This window comes from Mastigoproctus giganteus, chromosome 5 (genome assembly GCF_048544385.1).
Source record: "Mastigoproctus giganteus isolate SK-2022 chromosome 5, ASM4854438v1, whole genome shotgun sequence".
Lineage (NCBI taxonomy): Eukaryota > Metazoa > Arthropoda > Arachnida > Uropygi > Thelyphonidae > Mastigoproctus > Mastigoproctus giganteus.
Window position 1 is genome coordinate 53,687,369 of NC_143579.1, and position 20,923 is coordinate 53,708,291.

The 20,923-nt window shown below is 37.4% G+C and overlaps 1 protein-coding gene across 4 annotated transcripts in view; it reads right to left on the reverse strand.

The window, feature by feature from the left end:
- Nucleotides 1-20,923, reverse strand: part of LOC150085398 (uncharacterized) — a 650,000-nt gene that overhangs the window by 290,260 nt on the left and 338,817 nt on the right. For all 4 annotated transcript variants that reach the window (XR_016546970.1, XM_090374027.1, XM_090374026.1 and 1 more), the window contains exon 13: nt 158-217. Coding sequence is in view for 3 of the 4 variants with exons in the window: in XM_090374027.1 (XP_090230153.1) it covers nt 158-217 (60 nt within the window). In the remaining variant the exon portion in view is untranslated. The remainder of the gene's footprint in view (nt 1-157; nt 218-20,923) is intronic.

Consider the following 20,923-nt stretch of genomic DNA (forward strand, 5'->3'; position numbering starts at 1 on the left):
CCTCTGAAGCCACTCACCCTACTGTATGTTTTGCAAATTAATATAGGAGATCCATATTAATTCCAATTCAAAACAACAATAAAAAGAAAGCAGTACAGAGTATTTGATATTATGGTACTTGTGTTTGAGCTTGTATATAAAATTTCTGCTTACTTACGGACTGCTTCTGAATTAAATGAGGTGAATCCAACAGAAAAGACACTATATCAAGAAAAACCTGCAATTAAAAGAGAGTCATGGTCACACTTACTACCCGAAAAAAAAAAATAAGTCCTAATAAAAAACAAAAGAAGCTTTACAAGCCAAAATATATCTTAAAACACTTTTTCAAAAACTGTATATCAGGTACTCTAATGATCAATCCAGGAGGTGCATATGGTATAGAGATGGATATTTGCCTAATCTGCAATGCTTAAATTTGAAGGGAGCAGGTTAGTTTTTGTAACTATGTTAATTCTTGTTACTAGAACAACACAGTGCTAAAACACAGAAATGCAAAAAGATATATTATATACTAAATGTGAGGCTCAATGAGTGAAGCCCATTTATCTGTATATTCACTTATTACCTTTTACATTTCCTTAATACTTTTATTAACAATTAAGCAGACAAGTAATGCAAGATCATAGGAATGCAGTACTACAGCAATCATAGCATATATTTCTTAAGGGAAAATCTTTTTTTGATCAATCTGATTAGCTAACAGGGATTGACAGGATGATCCATTCACTTATTACCTTTTACATTTCCTTAATATTTTTATTAACAATTAAGCAGACAAGTAATGCAAGATCGTAGGAATGCAGTACTACAGCAATCATAGCACATATTTCTTAAGGGAAAATCTTTTTTTGATCAATCTGATTAGCTAACAGGGATTGACAGGATGACAAGGCCATCCAAACCTTTTTGGCCAGGAGCCAAAACATAAAATGCTGAAGGTTTTGGGCTAGTTCCTTACCACTAATTACACTGGTTGGCATCAATTTCCTCCCTGAAATAATTCTGAAAGATTCTTGTAGGAAATATGTTCAAAAACTCAGATACGTGCTTAAAAATTTCTCATCACTCACAGTTTTCAAATATCGTAGGTTAATGACCGAAAACCAAGACCTGTAGTTGGGTTAATCATCTTTTCCACATATTTTACATATTTATTTAAAATTTTTTTTTCTAGAACATTCAGGAGATTTATAGAGCATTTGGGAGCTTTCTACAACATTTGAGAACGTTCTGAAATGTTCTAGAATATTATTACATGTGGAAAAAAAGTTGAGATGTTTCTGGAAGGTTCTAGAACTTTCAACAGAGTTCTCTAGAAACTTCTCTATCAGTATACACAGTATATACCGTATATGAGTGGGTTCCACATCAAGCAAGCATTTTTGTATTTCAAAAAATTTGTGTTTCAGAAAGCAAGTGGGGAATAAAGTGAACAAGTGTTTTAGTGGATTAGTACGCTAGTGGGCTAAGGTAAAGAAAGCCCACACAAGAAGCATGCAAAAGTTTGATGAAATTTACCGGTAAAAGTACTTTGTTGTAACGGCATTTGTATTGTTGCTCACTCGGTAAACAGACAGTGGGTGTTATCGGTCTGGAGTAGAAGTTGAATCCCACGTGAGCTTGAAACTCTCCCGAAGTGGAGGGAGTAACCTGACCTTTTTGCTTTAGAATCACTAATTGAATTAAATAATTTAATCACGAACAGAGTCATACTGGAAGTTCTGGCATCGTAAAAAATATTCACAATGTAGTTTCACCAGTAAACTTTTTCAAAGTTTTCCGTGCTTCTCGTGGGGGCTTCCTTTACCTTTGCCTTTTTTTCTTAATAAACAATTTATCCACTAGTCCACCAGTGATTCTAAAGAAAAAAGGTCAGGTTACCCCCTCCACTTCGGGAGGGTTTCAACCTCCCATGGGATTCAATTTCTACTCCTGACCGAGTAACGATACAAATGCCGTTACGGCAAAGTACTTTTACCAGTAAATTTATCGAACTTTTGCATGCTTCTCATGTGGGCTTTCTTTACCTTTACCCACTAGTGTTGTGTGCATTAGTGTAAATCATGAATGTTTAAATTAGAAATAAAATCTACAATTTTTTAATTGTGTTCGTATGTGTATGTGCATACTTCAACCATATAGAAATATGCCACGTTCTTGCCAAAATAAGCCTGATAGCTTTTGCTACATTTTACTACAGAAGTGGTATTAAAATTGCAGCAGAAGCCACTGTCACACTTATGAGAAAAGCCTAATAATTCTATTTTGGATGTAAGGTTGGAGATCAAGATAAACTATGGGCTCCAAAGATTTCCTGTAGCTCATGTTCAAGGACGTTAACAGACTGGCTTAGAGGTAGTCATAAATCAATGCCTTTGTTGTTCTGGAGGTATGGCAGGAACCTTGAGACCACATAAACGGTTGTTACTTTTGCATGACCAATATTGCTGGTTTTTCTGGGAAATCCAAACATAAAGTAGAGTATCCCACCATACCTTCTGCTCTAAGGCTGTTTCCTCATGATGATACAATGCCATTGCCAAAGCCACCAGAAACTTATGGACTTTGACTCTGATTCAGGATCGGAAAAGGAGTCTCCAGAAGATGCCAAAACCAGAATGAACACCGATCCAGACTTTCAACTCTTGATATTGCAGAACTGAATGATTTGGTCAGGCAGAACTGAATGATTTGGTCAGAGGTTTGGACCTCTCCAAAACAAAGGCTCAATTGCTAGAATCACAGATTCAGCAGTGTAATCTTCTTAAAAATGGTGTCATTTTATTGAAGAGGCAATTTAACATAATGACCTATTACTCCATGGATGGTGCTTTGGTTTATTGTAACAATGTCCAGGAATTAATGAAAGAGTTACATCTGGAGCACTTCCCTGAGCAGTGGAGGCTTTTCATTGATTCATCCAAGGTCAGTATGAATGCAGTTTTACTCCATAATGGAAATAAGTATCCATCTATACCACTGACCCATGCAGTTCACATCAAGGAAATGTACAAGAACCAACAGGTTCTTTTGCAAAAAAATATGCTATCAATAATACAAGTGTAATATCTGTGCCAACCTAAAAGTGGTAGTTTTGCTGACTGGGTTTCAAGGTGGATACACTAAATACTGCTGCTTTTTATGTGAATGGGAGAGCCGAGCAAAGGATTGCCACTACAGGGTATAAAAATAGCTAGACCATTCTGAAACTACATCAGGTCGAAAAATAAAGTAGGTGAATAAATCAAAAATCGATTTATCTCCATTGCACATCAAGTTAGATTTGATAAAAATATTAGTGAAAGCGATACACAAAAAAGAGAAGGATTTTCCTGTTTGAGGCAAAAGTTTCCTCGAATCAGTGGGCCAAGATCAATGAGAAATCACAAAAATATAATGAAATTGTGGATGAGCTATTTTTAGTGTACAGAGGGTTAGAATGCAACATGTCATTAAAGCTTCATTTCCTACATTCCCATTTACACTTTTTTTTCTGAAACTTGAGAGTGATTTCCAATGAACACGGTGTAAGATTTCACTAAGATATTTCTCAAATGGAAAAAAGATACCAAGGAAAATGGAGCCCTATTCTTGGAATCTCATACAGGAGACTGTTGTCTCCTGTATGTCTCCTGTATAAAAGGCAAAAATGACAAAATAAGTGTTTTGTTATCAGATAAACATTTTTGTAAATAGAATATGGTTAATAGACCCATTGATCAATATTTAGTAATGTATGTAACATTTTCTTAAAATATATGAAATCCTTTTTATTAGAAACTTAGTTTTTGACTTTAATCCATTCTCCCTTAAAATTGGTGGGTGTTACAGCAATATGGCTGCCATATTTGAATCAGCAATGTCAAATCTACAGGAATCAACCTGAATTTTAACAGGAAGTGAAAAAAAAAAATTTTTTTGCCATCCAGTGTTATGTATTTTTCAAAATAGAATTTAATCTTTGTTATTTACATTCATATTTACAGTTTTTTTTGTTTACATTTAATAATTAAATACAAAAATCCACCCATTATTACATAATGAAAGGAAAAGCAGCAAAGACTTCTTTACGTATATTAATTGTAGAAGGAAGAGGTTGAATCACATTGGTCCACTTGATGTCAATTGTTTAACTGCTGTGGTCCTGCTCAGGTTGTTGACAAACTTAATTAATATTGATCAATATTGACAGATGTCAGTCGTCTATTAACATCTATTAATATTGATCAAAGGGTCTATTTTGCATCTAAATTCATACATGAAGAATTCCTTAGGGAAAGGAATGCCAAAAGTTTATCAAACTCTAACAGGGAGCTAAATGACTCTGTGATAAAGGAGAGGAAAGTGGAATAGAAATTGTTGAAGCTAAACATAAAAAACAGTGTTTGGGATATATATAACATCTATCCAATTATATTAAGGGAGGCTGTGAAGCAGGTAAACAAACCTCTTAGTCATAATTTTGAGAGTATCTTTGGATTCAGGGAAGGTCCTTATGGATCGGAGATGTGAAAATGTATCCCTGGTTCACAAAGGGGAATCAAAAGGTGACATGAGTAATTATAGATATGTTAGCCTAATTTCTGTTCCAGGAAAAATAATGTAAAAAAAAAAATACTGCAGCCATTATCAATCCACTGCAGGGTGGAAGCCTCCTCATCGGATCATACTGAGGAAAATGGACCATAATATGCCACACTAGTCCAATGCGGGTTGGCAGATCGACTGTATTTAGTCGTCAGGTGCTTGAACCCCGGTCTACTCAAAGAGCGTGTACTACTGCACTCCCGTTCCTGACCACTCAGCTACGGAGGCCTACTATATTCCTAAAATAATGTAGTCACTGGTTAAAGAAGTAATGTAGGATCATCTAGGCAGGAATGTTATTGTTGTTTGTTTGTTATTTTGGTTTTTAGGAGCATTAGCAACTAAGGCAATATTGCTCCGGGGATATGCGGTGGTCATTCCCTGACTTTTCCGCATCCTCCGTATTTGGTGGTCATGGGCTCGAACCCTGGTCTAATCAAGAAGCGTGTGCTACGCACTGTTGCTCCTGCCCACCTGGCTATGGAGGCGCCGCAGGCAGGAATGCAATTATACTGCAATCATAGCATAGATTTGTTCATGAGCAATTTTGTCTGACCAATTTGATTGGACACTATGATGCAGTAACAAAGGAACTGTATTCAAAAATAATTTTGATATCATATACTTGGATTTCAGGAAAACTTTTAATACTGTTGCACATAAAAGCCAGCTGAAAATTGAAGCAGTGCAACATTAAGTGCAAATTACTACTATATTTAAAGGGATAGTTGAGTGGGAGAAGGCAGATGGTGAAGGTAGACAGAAGACACTGCTCTTCTTGAACAAATGTTAGTTCAAGAAGAGACCAATGACTAGGTGAATGCCTATGTGAAGGAGTCAATGCCTAGGTGAATAGTGGCTGCTATCTGTGCAAATAGTGGCCCATACAGTATTAGGTTGTTGATCACAATTCAGTGATCACTGAGTGTATACAGTGAAACTTCTCCTAATGGACACCTCTTGTTAACGGACATCTCTCTACAACGGACATTTTCAAATTCCCCAACTCACCTCCATTGGTTTTAACCTGTTTGCAGCTTCTGTCTAGCGGACATTCTCTGAAAGGACGCGGACAGGCAATCTGCACTGTTTCGTTTAGATTAGCACTTAATTTGATCTCCCCATAACGGACAGCGGGCGAGCTTACGGCCTTTTTTCTATGAACGTTTCTTCCACGTATTGCCTCAATCGTGTGTTTATTTTCTATTTCCGATTCTCTGAATTTTATCAAGGTTTACGTTGCGGTTCTAAACCCTTTTTCAAGAATTTTAAGGCACGTGTAAAACTTCTGATGAATTCGGTGTGTGCAGGGGTGGAGAATATGGTCGGCCTTTCGTCTTTTCAGTTTCAGTTTTCAGTTTTGTTCAGTGTCGTGTGAAGTGCACAATGTCTTCTCGTAAACATTTAACTTTAAAAGATAAAGTCGAACTCATTAATGCGTATAATCGGCAAAAAAAATAGTGTTCGCAATCTCGCTGCAAAATTCAAAATCGGGAAGACGCAGGTAAGCGACATCCTAAAGAAAAAAAATGAACTGCTCAAACAATTTTTGGCAACACGGAAATGATCAGGTTCAAAAATCATTCCCGAAAACTGTTGGACTTCAAATTGACAATGTTACGTATGAGTGGTTTTGTCACGAACGTGCTAAAAAATTTCCCATTAATGGGCCTATTATTAGGGAAAAGGCTTTGGAGGTTGCGAAATCTATGGGAGTAAATGAGTTCAAAGCTTCTGTGGGATGGCTAGACAAGTTCAAAACTCGGCATAAAATTTCTTGGAAAACCGTAAGTGGTGAAGGTGGATCTGTTGATACTGGGGTTGTAACAGAGTGGACCGTCCAATTGGAAGATTTATGTCGTGATTTTGAAGCTAAAGATATTTACAACTGTGACGAGACAGGGTTGTTTTTTAAAGCTCTTCCTGAAAAAACAATGAGTCTAAAAAACGAAAAGTGCCAGGACGGAAAAATTTCTAAGGAACGCTTGACTGTACTATTGTGTACAAATATGCTGGGAGACTTTGAACAACCTCTTGTTATAGGAAAACCACAAAATCCTCGTTGTTTCAAGGGCATAAAGTTGAATCTTTTGAATGTTGACTGGAAGTCTAATAAAAAAGCGTGGATGACACGAGATATCATGAGCGAATGGATCAGTCACTTTAACCAAAACATGATTCGTCAAAACAGAAAAATTATTCTTTTCATGGATAATGCTGCATCTCACCCGCACATTGAATTGTCTAACATTCAAATCGTTTTTCTGCCACCAAACACATCTGCAGAGTGTCAGCCCTTGGATTAAGGGATAATAAAAAATTTTAAACTTCACTACAGAAAACGAGTTTTTAAGACATCTCATTGCAAACATGAACGATGTAACATGTGCGAGTGACCTTGCAAAGAAAATCAGCATCCTAGATGCGATTCAATGGATTTCCTCTTCAGTAAATGCAATTAGAAAACAAACTGTCGTGAACTGTTTTGTAAAGTCTGGCTTCTCAAACGCAAAAATTGAAGTTGTGAACAGCAATGTGGAGTACCAAGAAGAACAAGAACTTCAACATCTATTGATAATGTACGATACTTCCGCTACAAGTGACCCTGGCTACAAAGATATAGACTCGAACCTCACTACAGAAGATGGTGCTCTAGATATCAACGACATTATCATCGATATTTTTCAAGAAGTTCCTCATGAGGATGAAGAAATGGAAGGAGGTCATTCTGTCGAAGAACATATTAACGACGAACCACCGATGAAAATAGAAGAAGCGCTCATACAAATCAATCGTTTAAAAATGTTTTTAGCCGCCGAAGAAGATACTGAAGGACTTTCGATGGTTTCTTCACTCCAAACAAATGTTGAAAACAAAATTATCAGCTGGAAGAAGGTGCAGAAGAAAATAAGTGATTACTGTATGTATTTTTCTTAAGATAAAGTCATAATATGCATAGCACAATTGTATGTATATTATTTACAAAAATATTGTGCAAAATCTGTATATATTTTAATTTAATTTTACATTAAACGTTTAATGATTTTTCTTTCTTTCTTTTTTTTTTTTCTCCCTCAGACTTCTTGTTAGCGGACACTTCTCTCTAACGGACACATTTTCGTTCCCCATGGCTGTCCGTTAAAGGGAAGTTTCACTGTATTTGTTAATAATATTGATGAAGGTATATTAAGCTTAATATCTAAGTTTGCAGATGACACAAAGGTTGGCAGGGTGATTAATGACTGTAATCAAGGTAAGCTACTGCAAAAAGATCCAGAAAGAGAAATGGCAGTTGAAGCTTAACACTAACAAATGTAAGGTACTGCATATAGGTAGCAGTAATACTTGATTAATGTATTAACTGTGTGTAACTGGTACAACATTCAATGTAGTGGAAATTAAAAAAGGTCTGAGGTAGATTGTGCAGTCAGATATATAAAGTTCTCTAAGCAGTGCAGACAGGTTGCAAGGTCAGCTCAGGAGGTTCTGTCAATGATATACAGGAATTTTGCTAGTAGGGATAAGGAGGTGATCATACCATTATACAAGACAATGGTTAGGATGCATCTTGAGTACAATGTAGTCTGGAGGCCTCATATTAGGAAGGACATAGACTTTCTGGATTGAAGAACATAGGATAGTGCAAGCTCAATGCTGATGGCATTCTTCCTCTTGCTCAGACTACATACATGAGTAGGCTGACATATGTCCCATTTTCAACAGGCCAGTGCCGTTTTTTGCTATGTCCCGGCTGTTCCGTCCTTTTAGTAAAAATATCATTTATGTCCCATTTTTTAAAAAAAATGCTTAAATATTGGTGCAACATAAAATGCTTAAATATTGGCACAACATAACCTATAATTGTGATTATTATTATCACCAGCTACATGGTGCAAGGAAGCCCGAGGCTCATGCTGCACCAACCAAAAAAAAAAATTCCCCGAGTCACCCTGAGAGAGAGAGAGAGAGAGAGAGAGAGAGAGAGAGAGAGAGAGAGAGAGAGAGAGAGAGAGAGAGAGTCAAAAGTAGAAGGGAATCACCAAGAAAGAGAAGAATGATGATATCCAGCTCAGGATCCTGGGTGTGCCAAGCCCAAACCCACCAGATGTGAGCCCCTGGGGTTAAATTATATAGGATGGCTAAAAATATTTTGTTGAATATTTTTTTCTGCTCTTTCCGGACAACATTTCTTCTCCCTGTCCCATTTTGATATCAAGTAATTATGGTCAGCCTATACCAGTAGAAGGAAGTGATAATGGAGTTCTACGGTGGATGATGAAGAGAGAGGTAGCAGTAGTTAAAGGCAAAGGAATGGGTTATAACTTCAGGAAAGGAAATTACGATGGCTTAAGGTGCTATGTGGCCTCTATTAACTGGGTAGATAACTCACAGAGAGCGAATACAATTGAACTATGGTATACCTTTCAAACATTAATCACAGAAGCCTTGAATGCATATATACCATTAAAAAATATACTCTATGAGTCGGATTCCAAGTTGGATGAATAATGAAGTTGCCAAATTACTCGAGCAGAAAAAGATGGCATGGAAAAGTTACAGAGTAATAAAAAGTACCGAAGCCTATAACAGCTACAAATTGATCTGTAATAATGCCACTGAAAAGGTTAGGCTGGCAAAGGTAGATTATGAGAAATTGCTGGCAAAGAGAGCAAAGAGGGGAGGGGATAAGGAATTCTTTACATATATAATGCAAAGAAGAGAAGAACAAACCGATTGGACCCTGATGTAATGGACGTGGTATAGTATTAGATACCCCAGTTGCAGATGAACTCAACAGTTACTTTGCATCGATATTTACAGAAGAAAAACCCATTACGTTAATGAGAAATTATGGGAGTGAAGTTGAAAAAAAATGTAATTAATGATGTTGAAATTTCGCATGTTTATTTAATAAAAAAATTTGAGCCTACAGGCCAGTAAGGCTCCTGGGATTGATAGCATATACCCTATAATCTTAAGGCGGCAAGTGAGTGCATTGAACCGTTGAGGCCAATTATGCGAGCATCACTGGACTCGGGAGGGATTCCGTTGGATTGGAAAAGTGCCAATGTATCTCCAATACATAAGGGTGGTTCTAAGAGTGAAGTGGGAAATTATGGGCCTGTTAGTCTAACTTCAGTAGTAGGGAAAATCATGGAGACAATGATCAAAGTTGGAATTCAGGATCACTTAGATAGAAATGGAATTCTGAAGGATACTCAGCATGGTTTTACAAAGGGAAACTCATGTTTAACTAATCTGGCTAGCTATTTTGATAGGGTCACTCAAGAGCTGAACTTTGGGAATAATTTTGACATTGTTTATTTGGATTTCAACAAAGCATTTGACTCAGTCCCATATGAGCAGTTACTTTATAAGCTGGAACAGGTTGGAATCACAGGGAAAATCCTTAAATGAATAGCTGGATAGCTTCTTCAGGGCAGGAGGCAGATGGTTGTGATAAATGGTTATTCCTCAGATTGGGTTGATGTAAGACGTGGGGTTCCCCAAGAATCAGTAGCATTATCATTAGCATTAGTAGAGGCATTTGATGCAAGAAAGCAAGCTTATGCAGCATCAGCCAAAAAAAAAAAAAAACCCACTTCCACTTCACCCCTCTTTTCGTTCAAAATACCTGTCCAGCTGAGCCTTAAACTTATTTAGGCTATCAACCTCCACCACAAGGGATGGCAGTCTGTTCCACCAACCAACCACCCGCTGGCTAAAGGCAAATTTCCGCACGTCTATCCTACATCTGTCTTTCCTCAATTTGAATTTATGCCCTCTCAGGTGATTTTTCTGAGCTAGAGGAAGAATCCCATCAGCATTGAGCATGCTTAAACCATTCAAGGCTTTATACACCTCTATCAGATCACCTCGCTGGTGCCTAGTCTCCAGACACTGTAATTTGCAAAACTTAAGCCTTTCTTCGTAAGAGCACCCCTTTGTTCCATTCACTAATCTTGTTGCCCTTCTCTGTACTCATTCCAGCAGCTCTACATCCTTCTTGAAATGAGGCCTCCAGACCTGTATACAGTACTCTAGGTGTGGCCTGACCATTGCCTTATACAATGGAATAATCACCTCCTTATCCCTGCTGGAAAAATTCCTGTATATCATTGACAATACTCCATGAGCTACTCTTGCAGCCCGTCTGCACTGCTCAGAGAACTTCATATCTGCCTGCACAATCACCCCCAAGTCCCTTTCATTCTCTACCACTGTCAGTGTAGTACCACAGAGTTGATACGTTGCTCTGGGGTTGCTGTTTCCCATGTGTAGTACTTTACATTTGTCAATGTTAAACTTCATTTGCCACCTCTCAGCCCATCTGCTCAACCTTTCCAGATCCTGTTGCAGCAGCATAGTGTCAGTAGTGTCCTTGACAACCCTGCCAACCTTTGTATCATCTGCAAACTTGGACATTAAGCTTGATATACCATCATCAATATCATTTATAAATACAGAAAACAATAATGGACCCAACACTGAGCCCTGAGCGACTCCACTAATAACATTAGTGGAGTCGCTCCACTAATAACATTAGTCCATGATGAGCAGTGTCCATTGATTACCACTCTCTGTCTTCTCCCCCTCAACCACCCCTTTATCCATAGCAGCAATTTGCCTCCAATGTCACACTGCTCCAATTTGTGTAGCAGTCTTCCATGTGCAACAGTATCAAAAGCCTTTCTAAGATCCAAGTATATAATATCAAAGTTATTCCCTGCATCCAGTTCTTTTGTGACCGCATCATAGTATCCAATCAAGTTGGTCAGGCAAGACTTCCCCTTAACAAAACCATGCTGTGTCTGAGCTATAACTGAAGTCTTGTCTAAATGATCCTGCAGTGCTTCTTTAACCAGTGCCTCCATTAATTTTCCTGGAACAGAAGTTAAGCTCACAGGTCTATAATTACTTGTGTCAGCCTTTGATCCTCCTTTGTGAATTGGGGTCACATTTGCACATTTCCAGTCTATGGGTACCTCCCCTGAGTCCAAGGAAGCTCTCATAATTATGGCTAAGGGTTTGCTTACCTCCTTTGCTGCCTCCTTTAATATAACTGGATAGATCCCATCCACCCCGGGTGCCTTTCTTGTGTTTATCTTCAACAGTTTCTCCTCCACTTTACTCCCAGTTATTTCAAGATTCTGTAGCTTACTGCTAGAGTTGAATACACCTCTGGCATTCCCCTTGCTGAATAACTCCTCATATGTGAATGTCGATGCAAAATATTCATTTAGTTTGTTAGCTACCTGAGCAGGATCATCAACAGTTGACCCATCAATATCAAGTGGACCAATCTGATTCATCCCCTTCCTTCTAGAGTTTACATAAGTAAAGAACTCTTTGCTGTTTTTCTTTGCATCCCTTGCCAAGGATTTCTCGTAATCTGCCTTCGCCTGCCTAACCTCCTTTGTAACCTGGTTGCATATCAACTTGTATCTATCATAGGCTTCTGTGTCATGTGTTAATTTGTAAGTATCCCATGCATTTTTCTTCTCTGCCATATGCCTCATTAGTTCATCTGACATCCATTTTGGCCTAAACCTTGAACAATATTTCTTAGTTGGTATGTAAAGCCTAGTAGCTTCCAAGATAAGTTCTTTGAATGCTTCCCATTTTGAATTTGCTGTTGGTAACATCATCAGTTGGTCCCACTGTATAGAATTTAAATACTGTCTCAGTCCATCGTAGTCGCCTTTACGGAAGCAATAACCCTTCCCTTTACCCCTAATGGTAGTTACCTCTTTCAGTAAATCCCACTTCAGCACACTGTGATCACTGCCACCTAGTGGTTCATTTATCTGCAGATTCTTAGGACCACTGTTGTTTTTGATTTTCACGAATGATATTGATGAAGGGATAGGGGGTGTGATGTCTAAATTTGCAGATGTGTAAAGATTGGTAGAGTAGTTAATGATCGCCACCAAGCAGAGCTTCTTCAGAATGACCTAGATAGACTTCAGGGATGGTCAGAAAAATGGCAGCTATGCTTTAATCCAGCAAAGTATTGCACCTGGGGAACAGTAACCCCAAAATAACTTATACACTTGGCAGAGTTGAAGTAAAGCCGGTAGTGGAGGAAAGGGACTTGGGTGTTATGATATGGTCAGATTTTAAGTTTTTTTTGCATTGTAGACAGGTTGCAAGGAAAGCCCATGGTGTCCTATTGATGATGTATCAAACAATTGCTAGTAGAGATAAGGACGTCATAATCCCATTGTAAAAGGCTATTGTTAGACCACACTTGGAATATTATGTTCACGTATGGAGACCACACCTAAAGAAAGACATTGTTCTTCTTGAAAGGGTCCAGAGATGGGTAACTCGCCTGGTGAGATCGGCAAAAGGGCGTCCATATGAGGAAAGACTTTGAATATGTGGGTTGAAGAACCTGGAAACTAGGCACCTTAGAGGAGACTTGATTGAGGTGTTTAAGGCTCTGAGAGGCATAAGCAAAATGAATGAGGACAAAATTTTCACGGTTATAAATGATTCTAGAACAAGGGGCCATAATTTCAAGTTACGGGGGGGAGATGTTTAGACTGGATTGTAGGAAGTTTTATTTTAGCCAGCGAGTTATAAATTACTGGAATAAGTTGCCTACATGGGTGGTTGAGGCTGACATTTTGGGGAAATTCAAAAGTCAGCTGGATAATTACCTAAAGGAGGAGAGAAATGCTTAGGTTGTGACCATTTCCTTTTCTCTTATTTATTAATTATTATTATTTTTTTTTTAAATTTTCTTCTTATTATTATTATTTTATTCTTATCATTTTATTTTATTTATTTTTTTGTTATTTTATTATTTTTTTTTTTTGGGCAGCACAAGCCATAGGCTTCCTTACACCATGTGTCATTGCTAATACTAATACTAATAATAATGCCAAATTCTGAGGAATATACATAAAACATGACAGCAATATAAAAAATTGACTATTATTAAAAGTAGATATTTTCAAAAGTCAATGTAAAACTATATTTTGTGACATGATAAATTTAAACTTGGTGGACCCCATAACACTTGAAGGCTATACCTACATGGCTGAGAGCCACACACAGTGGGCACAGGTTGACACCCCTGTATTATAAAATAGTCCCTAAAGAGCTGGATGCAAAAATTAATTTTCACATCATATATTAAAATTTCTGTAAAGCTACTGATACCATTCTAGCTGAATGAGTGGTGTACAAATTGAGCAGTGTAACACTGGGAGAAAATTACTGCTATGGATAAAGGGATAATTGAGTGGCAGGAGACAGAGAGTGGTTATTAATGGGCACTTCTCTTCTTGAATTAATGTTATTAGTCCAAGCACTGGACCTGTTAGCATTTTTAATATTTATTAATGATATTGCTGTAGGCATAACAAGTTTAATGTCTGAGTTTGCTGATGATAAATAGGCAAGCAGGGTAGTTAATGACAGTAATCAGGATATGCTATTTCAACGAGACATGGATAAATTAGGCATATAATCTCAAAAAATGATAACTGAGGTTTAAAATTGATAAATGCAAAGTACTGCATTTATCAATTTTATAACATACCATCAGTTGATACCAAACTAAAGGTAGTGGAAAATTAAACAGATATAGGTGTAAATATACAGCCCAAGATGAAGTTCTCTGAGCAGTGCAGATAGGTTGTTAGGTAAGGTCATGGGATTCTGCCAATTATATACAGGGTTTTGAAAGCAGGGACAAAGAGGTGATTATTCCATTGCATAAGGAAATGCTTATATAACATCTTGAGTATTGCATACTGGATTGGAAGCTTCATTTTAAGAAATATATAGATCTTTTGAATGAGGATGACAAGACTAGTTGAGGGCGCTAAAGGGCACTCCTACCAAGAAAGACTAGAATTCAATAAATTACAACATCTGGAAAGAAGGGATCTGTGAGGAGTCTGTAATCAGTGAGGATTCCATCAATGTTTAGTTGATGGCTTCCTCACTCTTCCTCAGATGACACACATATGAGGGACATAAATTTAACTTATAAAAGAATGGTTGTAGGACATGTACAAAATTTGCTTTCCGCAAGGGAGTAACTAATAATGATATACAGAAATTTTTCTAGAGGGATAAGGAGGTGATTTTCCCCTTGTATAAGGCAATGGTCAGGCCACACCTTGAGCACTGTGTACAGGTCTGGAGGCCTCGTTTTAGGATGGATGTAGAGTTGCTAGAACGAGTACAGAGAAGGGCAACAAGGCTGGTGAGGGGAACAAAGGGGTGCTCTTACCAAAGAAGGCTTAAGTTCTGCAAATTGCTGTGTCTGGAGACTAGGCACCTGTGAGGTGATCTGATTGAGATGTATATGGCCTTGAATGGTTTGAGCAGGCTTAATGTGGATGGGATTCTTCCTCTTGCTCAGATGATGAACCTGAGGGGGAAAAAACTCAAATTGAAGAAAGACAGTTGTAGAATAGATGTGCAGAAACTTGCCTTTAGCCAGTGGACAGTTGATTGCTGGAACAAACTTCCATCTGTCATTGTGGAAGTTGATGGCTTAAATAAATTCAAGGAAGAACTGGGCAAACTTTTGGAGCAATGGATGGGCAAAATGGGAAGGGTTTTTTTTTTTTTTGGCTGATGTATAAGTTTGCTTTCTTGCATCATATGCCTATGCTAATTGTTGGAATACACTTCCAAGTGGTGTGGAAGTGAACAGTGTTCAAAAATTTAAAGAAGTACTGGAAAATTAAGTGGGTAAAATATTTATTTCATTTTGTTTTTTGGCTGATGCTATATAATCTCGATTCCTTTCATTAATTTTCACTATTAACAGTAATACTAATTATTTTAAACCTTTGTGTAACAACAACTCCTCTCAAGCACTAAGACCCATAATGCAATTTGACTGCTTGTTATTATAATTCTCTCTTCAGAAGATAAAAGCTGAGTCTAATTTTCTATACATGTTGGGCATACATATAAATTCCTGATGAGCAAATGTGGTAGATGCAAAATAGAATAAAAAAATATTTATCATACATAAAAGCCATCTACAACACACACACACACATATATAAGCATATGAGGCACACCACAAAGAATAAACAATAACCTTCAACTTTCAGTTATTTCCTATTAAATTTCCGCTTCATTTCTTTCATTCACTTACATTCCCTTAAATAAACATTACAAAATGAAACTGGATTGGTGACATCTTTGAATTCCCACTAATCTATTATGCAAGTATGTCAACTTAAATGCAAACCTGTATATGCAACCACTAATTATATTCTCAAAAATAGCCTCTGCTTTACTTAAATTAACATTTCAATATAAAAAATTGCCTCTCAATCAGTATTGCTCAATTAAAAAAAAAACTATAAAATTGTTCACTGCAAATCAATATTTAAATATTATTTCTCATTCAAGCTTCCATGACATTTCCATTACACAATACCTATAACTCTTAAGGAATACACTTAGTATTCAGTTCAGTTATTTCCATTACTCAAAATACTTCCTTTATTAGACTTTACCTACCATATTCATATCAATTTATCTCAGCTGTAATATATATATACAGCAAGTGCTGGTTATAGTGATCACGTTTGCAAATTGAATTTTTATTCTAATAAATGGTGATTCGAATAAGCGAAAATCAATGAATATTATCCACAGGCTATAAAAATAAAGGTATAAAGCACAAATTTACACTTTATTACCAAAAGTTTATTACCAATTAAATCATGCGTGAAAATCGGAAGAATTTTATCCACAGGTTAGCAAAATAAAAATAAATTTATACTTATGTACAAAGCTTAATTAATATACATATTAATTAAACAACATTAAACAACAGTTTGTAATATGATTATAATTTTAAATAGTCACTTATTTTAAATTGCTTTAAATTATCACTACAAAGTCTATTTATAGATTTTTTCAATATTGTATAACAGTCTATATTCACGATCACTTACACCAGTTTTTTCCAATACTCTCCTCTACAGCTTTATGCATTTGCCATTTTGTAAATGGAATTCGTTTGGGTTCATCTTCATTTTCATTCTGCTTGGTGAAATTATCAGTAACAGACTGAACAACTCTTTTTCTCTTAAAGATGTAGTAACTACCCATTTATAACAGACTATACAAACAAAAAAGGCCCAATAAACCAAAAACTGCAAATTGTTTTTATTGTTTTATGGTTATGATCTCTAGAAATGTGATCTTCAGAAATGTGCTTTAGAAAAATATCACAAAGGCATTAAAAACTGATTCTTATAATGAAGATGTGATTCTAATAAACAACGAAAGGTAGCACATTTCATTGATTTGAATTGGTTCTTTGAAATTTGATTCTCTATAAAGTGGCTGATTCTAATAACCAGTGATCACTATAACTGGCACTTACTGTATATATATTAGTGCTATATATTTCAACACACAATTTTTGTAATTTATTGTCTTTGAATTTTGACACATGGGATTATTATGGTATACAGCTAATAAAAATATACATTCACATGGCTTCATAGATCTTTTGGCTTCCCTCCTCGTCTGGCATGAAAGTATTCTCTGACTGCATACCTCTTTGGATTCAGCGAGTTATACTCAATTTTAATTTTCCCTTTTGATTTTAACTTTCCTGTTTTGCTTTCCACCTCTGTTGGGTCAGCCATGAAATATACATTCACTATTCCCATGCTTATCTCAACATTTAGGCCTAACTCCCTATACTCCTAAATTCAAATTTCCTTTGCTGCTACCGCCATATTCTAGCATATACAGTCGGACCTCTCTTTAACGAACTTCCATATAGTAAATTTTTCTATGTAGCAAACTTTTTTGATTTCCCTCTCGTCATTACATTGAAAATAGTTTCCATGTAACAAAGAAAATTTCCATATAATGGACAGATTTTGATAGTCCCGGGTATGTATTGTTCGCACCTCTGGCCTTTAGGTAATAAAGCTGATGAGGTAGAAAGCATGAATTAAGAGCTAAAAGGATTAAGAATTAATCCCTTCAGCGTTTAAGAGCTAAAGGATTAATTCTGAAGAATTAATCAATGAATTAAGAGCTAAAACATTCCACAATTTAGTGGTGCCTGTAAAATTATTCAACCGCCTCTACTTTACTAAGAAGTAGCGCTAGTCAATTGGTATCTGTGTTGCGACCATTCGCAAAGATTAAGGCATATTCCGGATGTGGACAAAGGCTTTTGTCAACCTCTTTTCTACTGTAAGCACCCTATTAGAGAATTATGAGAGAGTGATTTTCCTTTATCCCGGAACATCTGTTGTTTTTGTGATTGTGCAAGGCTCAAGGGGTAAAATTTTTTTCAGCTTGGTCTGTACTTGTTAACAGAAGAGACTGCTTCTACAGGGATGGGATACACTTAAATAGAAAAGGTGCAAGAATGTTTGCTGATGCTATCGAGGCAGTGTTAGGTGGGTCGGAAAACTGATAGATTGGGGGGATACAAGGAATAATAGATTAACAGTAGCCACTGGCAGAGGTGAAAGTGATTCTTGCACTGCTTCTATTGGAATGAGCAGCAGCTTGGAAAATAAGATGCAGGATATTTCAGAGACTGCTGGGAGTCATTGCAGTACAAGTAAACACATGGGTTGTGTTAGGGTAGCTAAGAAAAAGAACAGGTGCATGTATACTTGCGTGTACACCAATGCTAGGAGTTTGGTAAATAAATTTGACGAATTTGAGGTATTGCTCAAAGCATCAAAGGTGGATATTGTTGGGATATCAGAGACGTGGTGTCACACAGATATAAGTAATGCAGAACTGGAATTTGGGGAGTACAATGTCTACAGAAAGGATAGACAGGATAGGAAGGGAGGAGGGGTTATGCTATTAGTTAAGAAACACATAAAAGCCAAGAAAGTGAAGCCAGTTGACATCGCTGGACAGTGCAGTGTCGAGTCAGTTTGGTGTGACATAAGCATTGGGAGATCAAAATTGAGAGTAGGAGTGTGCTATAGGCCTAATGACTCTGATGAGTATAATAAGAAACTGTACAGGGAAATAGAGTGGGCCAGTAAATCAGAGAGTCTTATAATGGGGGATTTTAATTTCCCAGATATTGACTGGAATTTGTGGGTTGGTCGCTCACACACTAGCAAGGCTTTTGTGGATTTATTGGATGATTATTTTCTAAATCAGCATGTTCGGGAGGCAACTAGAGGGAGCAATACTCTTGATTTGATTATCAGTAGTGATTCTTCATGTATCAAGAATCTGCAGATACAGGAACCACTAGGTGGCAGTGATCACAGTGTGATCACTGCCACCTAGTGTGCTGAAGTGGGATTTACTCAAGGAGGTAACTACCATCAGGGGCAAAGGGAAGGGTTATTGCTTTCGTAAAGGCGACTACGATGGTCTGAGACAGTATTTAAATTCTATACAGTGGGACCAACTGATGACGTTACCAACAGCAAACTCAAAATGGGAAGCATTCAAAGAACTTATCTTGGAAGCTACTAGGCTTTACATACCAACTAAGAAATATTGTTCAAGGTTCAGGCCTAAATGGATGTCAGATGAACTAATGAGACATATGGCAGAGAAGAAAAATGCATGGGATACATATAAATTACCATGTGACATAGAAGCCTATGATAGATATAAGTTGATCTGTAACCAAGTTACAAAGGAGGTTAGGCAGGCGAAGGCAGATTACGAGAAATCTTTGGCAAAGGGATGCAAAGAAAAACAGCAAGGATTTCTTTACTTATGTAAACTCTAGAAGGAAGGGGATGAATCAGATTGGTCTACTTGATATCGATGGTTCAACTGTTGATGATCCTGCTCAGGTAGCTAATAAACTAAATCAATATTTTGCATCTACATTCACACATGAGGAGTTATTCAGGAAGGGGAATGCCATAGATGAAGTAAACACTGGCAGTGAGCTAGATGAACTTGTAATAATTGAGAGTAAAGTGGAGGAGAAATTGTTGAAGATAAATACAAGAAAGGCACCTGGGGTGGATGGGTTCTATCCAGTTATATTAAAGGAGGCAGCAAAACAAGTAAGCAATCCGTTAGCCATAATTATGAGAGCTTCCTTGGGGAGGTACCCACAGACTGGAGATGTGCAAATGTAACCCCAATTCACAAAGGAGACACAAGTAATTATAGACCTGTGAGTTTAACTTCTGTTCCAGGAAAATTAATGGAAGCACTGGTTAAAGAAGCACTGCAGGATCATCTTGACAAGAATTCAGATATAGCTCAGACACAGCATGGTTTGTTAAGGGAAGGTCTTGCCTGACCAATTTGATTGGATACTACGATGTAGTCACAAAAGAATTGGATGCAGGGAATAAATTTGATATTATATATTTGGATCTTAGAAAGGCTTTTGATACTGTTGCACATGGAAGACTGCTGCACAAATTGGATCAGTGTGGCATTGGTGGCAAATTGTTGCTATGGATAAAGGGATGGTTGAGTGGCAGAAGACAGAGAGTGGTAATTAATGGACACTGCTCATCGTGGACTAATGTTATTAGTGAAGTCCCTCAGGGTTCAGTGTTGGGTCCATTGTTGTTTTCTGTATTTATAAATAATATTGATGATGGTATATCAAGCTTAATGTCCAAGTTTGCAGATTATACAAAGGTTGGCAGGGTTGTTAAGGACGCTACTGATGCTATGCTGCTGCAACAGGATCTAGAAAGGTTGAACAGATGGGCTGAGAGGTGGCAAATGAAGTTTAACATTGACAAATGTAAAGTACTACATATGGAAAACAGCAACCCCAGAGCAACGTATCAACTCTGTGGTACTAAACTGACAGTGGTATAGAATGAGAAGGACATTTGGGTAATTGTGCAGGCAGATATGAAGTTCTCTGACCAGTGCAGACGGGCTGCAAGAGTAGCTCATGGTGTCTTATCAATGATATACAGGAGTTTTTCTAGCAGGGATAGGGAGGTGATTATTCCCTTGTATAAGGCAATGGTCAGGCCACACCTTGAGTACTGTATACAGGTCTGGAGGCCTCATTTCAAGAAGGATGTAGGGCTGCTGGAACGGGTACAGAGAAGGGCAACAAGGTTAGTGAACGGAACGAAGGGTTGCTCTTACGAAGAAAGGCTTAAGTTTTGCAAATTACAGTGTCTGGAGACTAGGCACCGGCGAGGTGATCTGGTAGAGATGTACAAAGCCTTGAATGGTTTGAGCATGCTCAATGCTGATGGGATACTGTCACTTGCTCAGAATAATCACCTGAGAGGGCATAAATTCAAATTGAGGAAAGACAGATGTAGGATAGATGTGCGGAAATTTGCCTTTAGCCAGCGGGTAGTTGGTTGGTGGAACAGACTTCCATCCCTTGTTA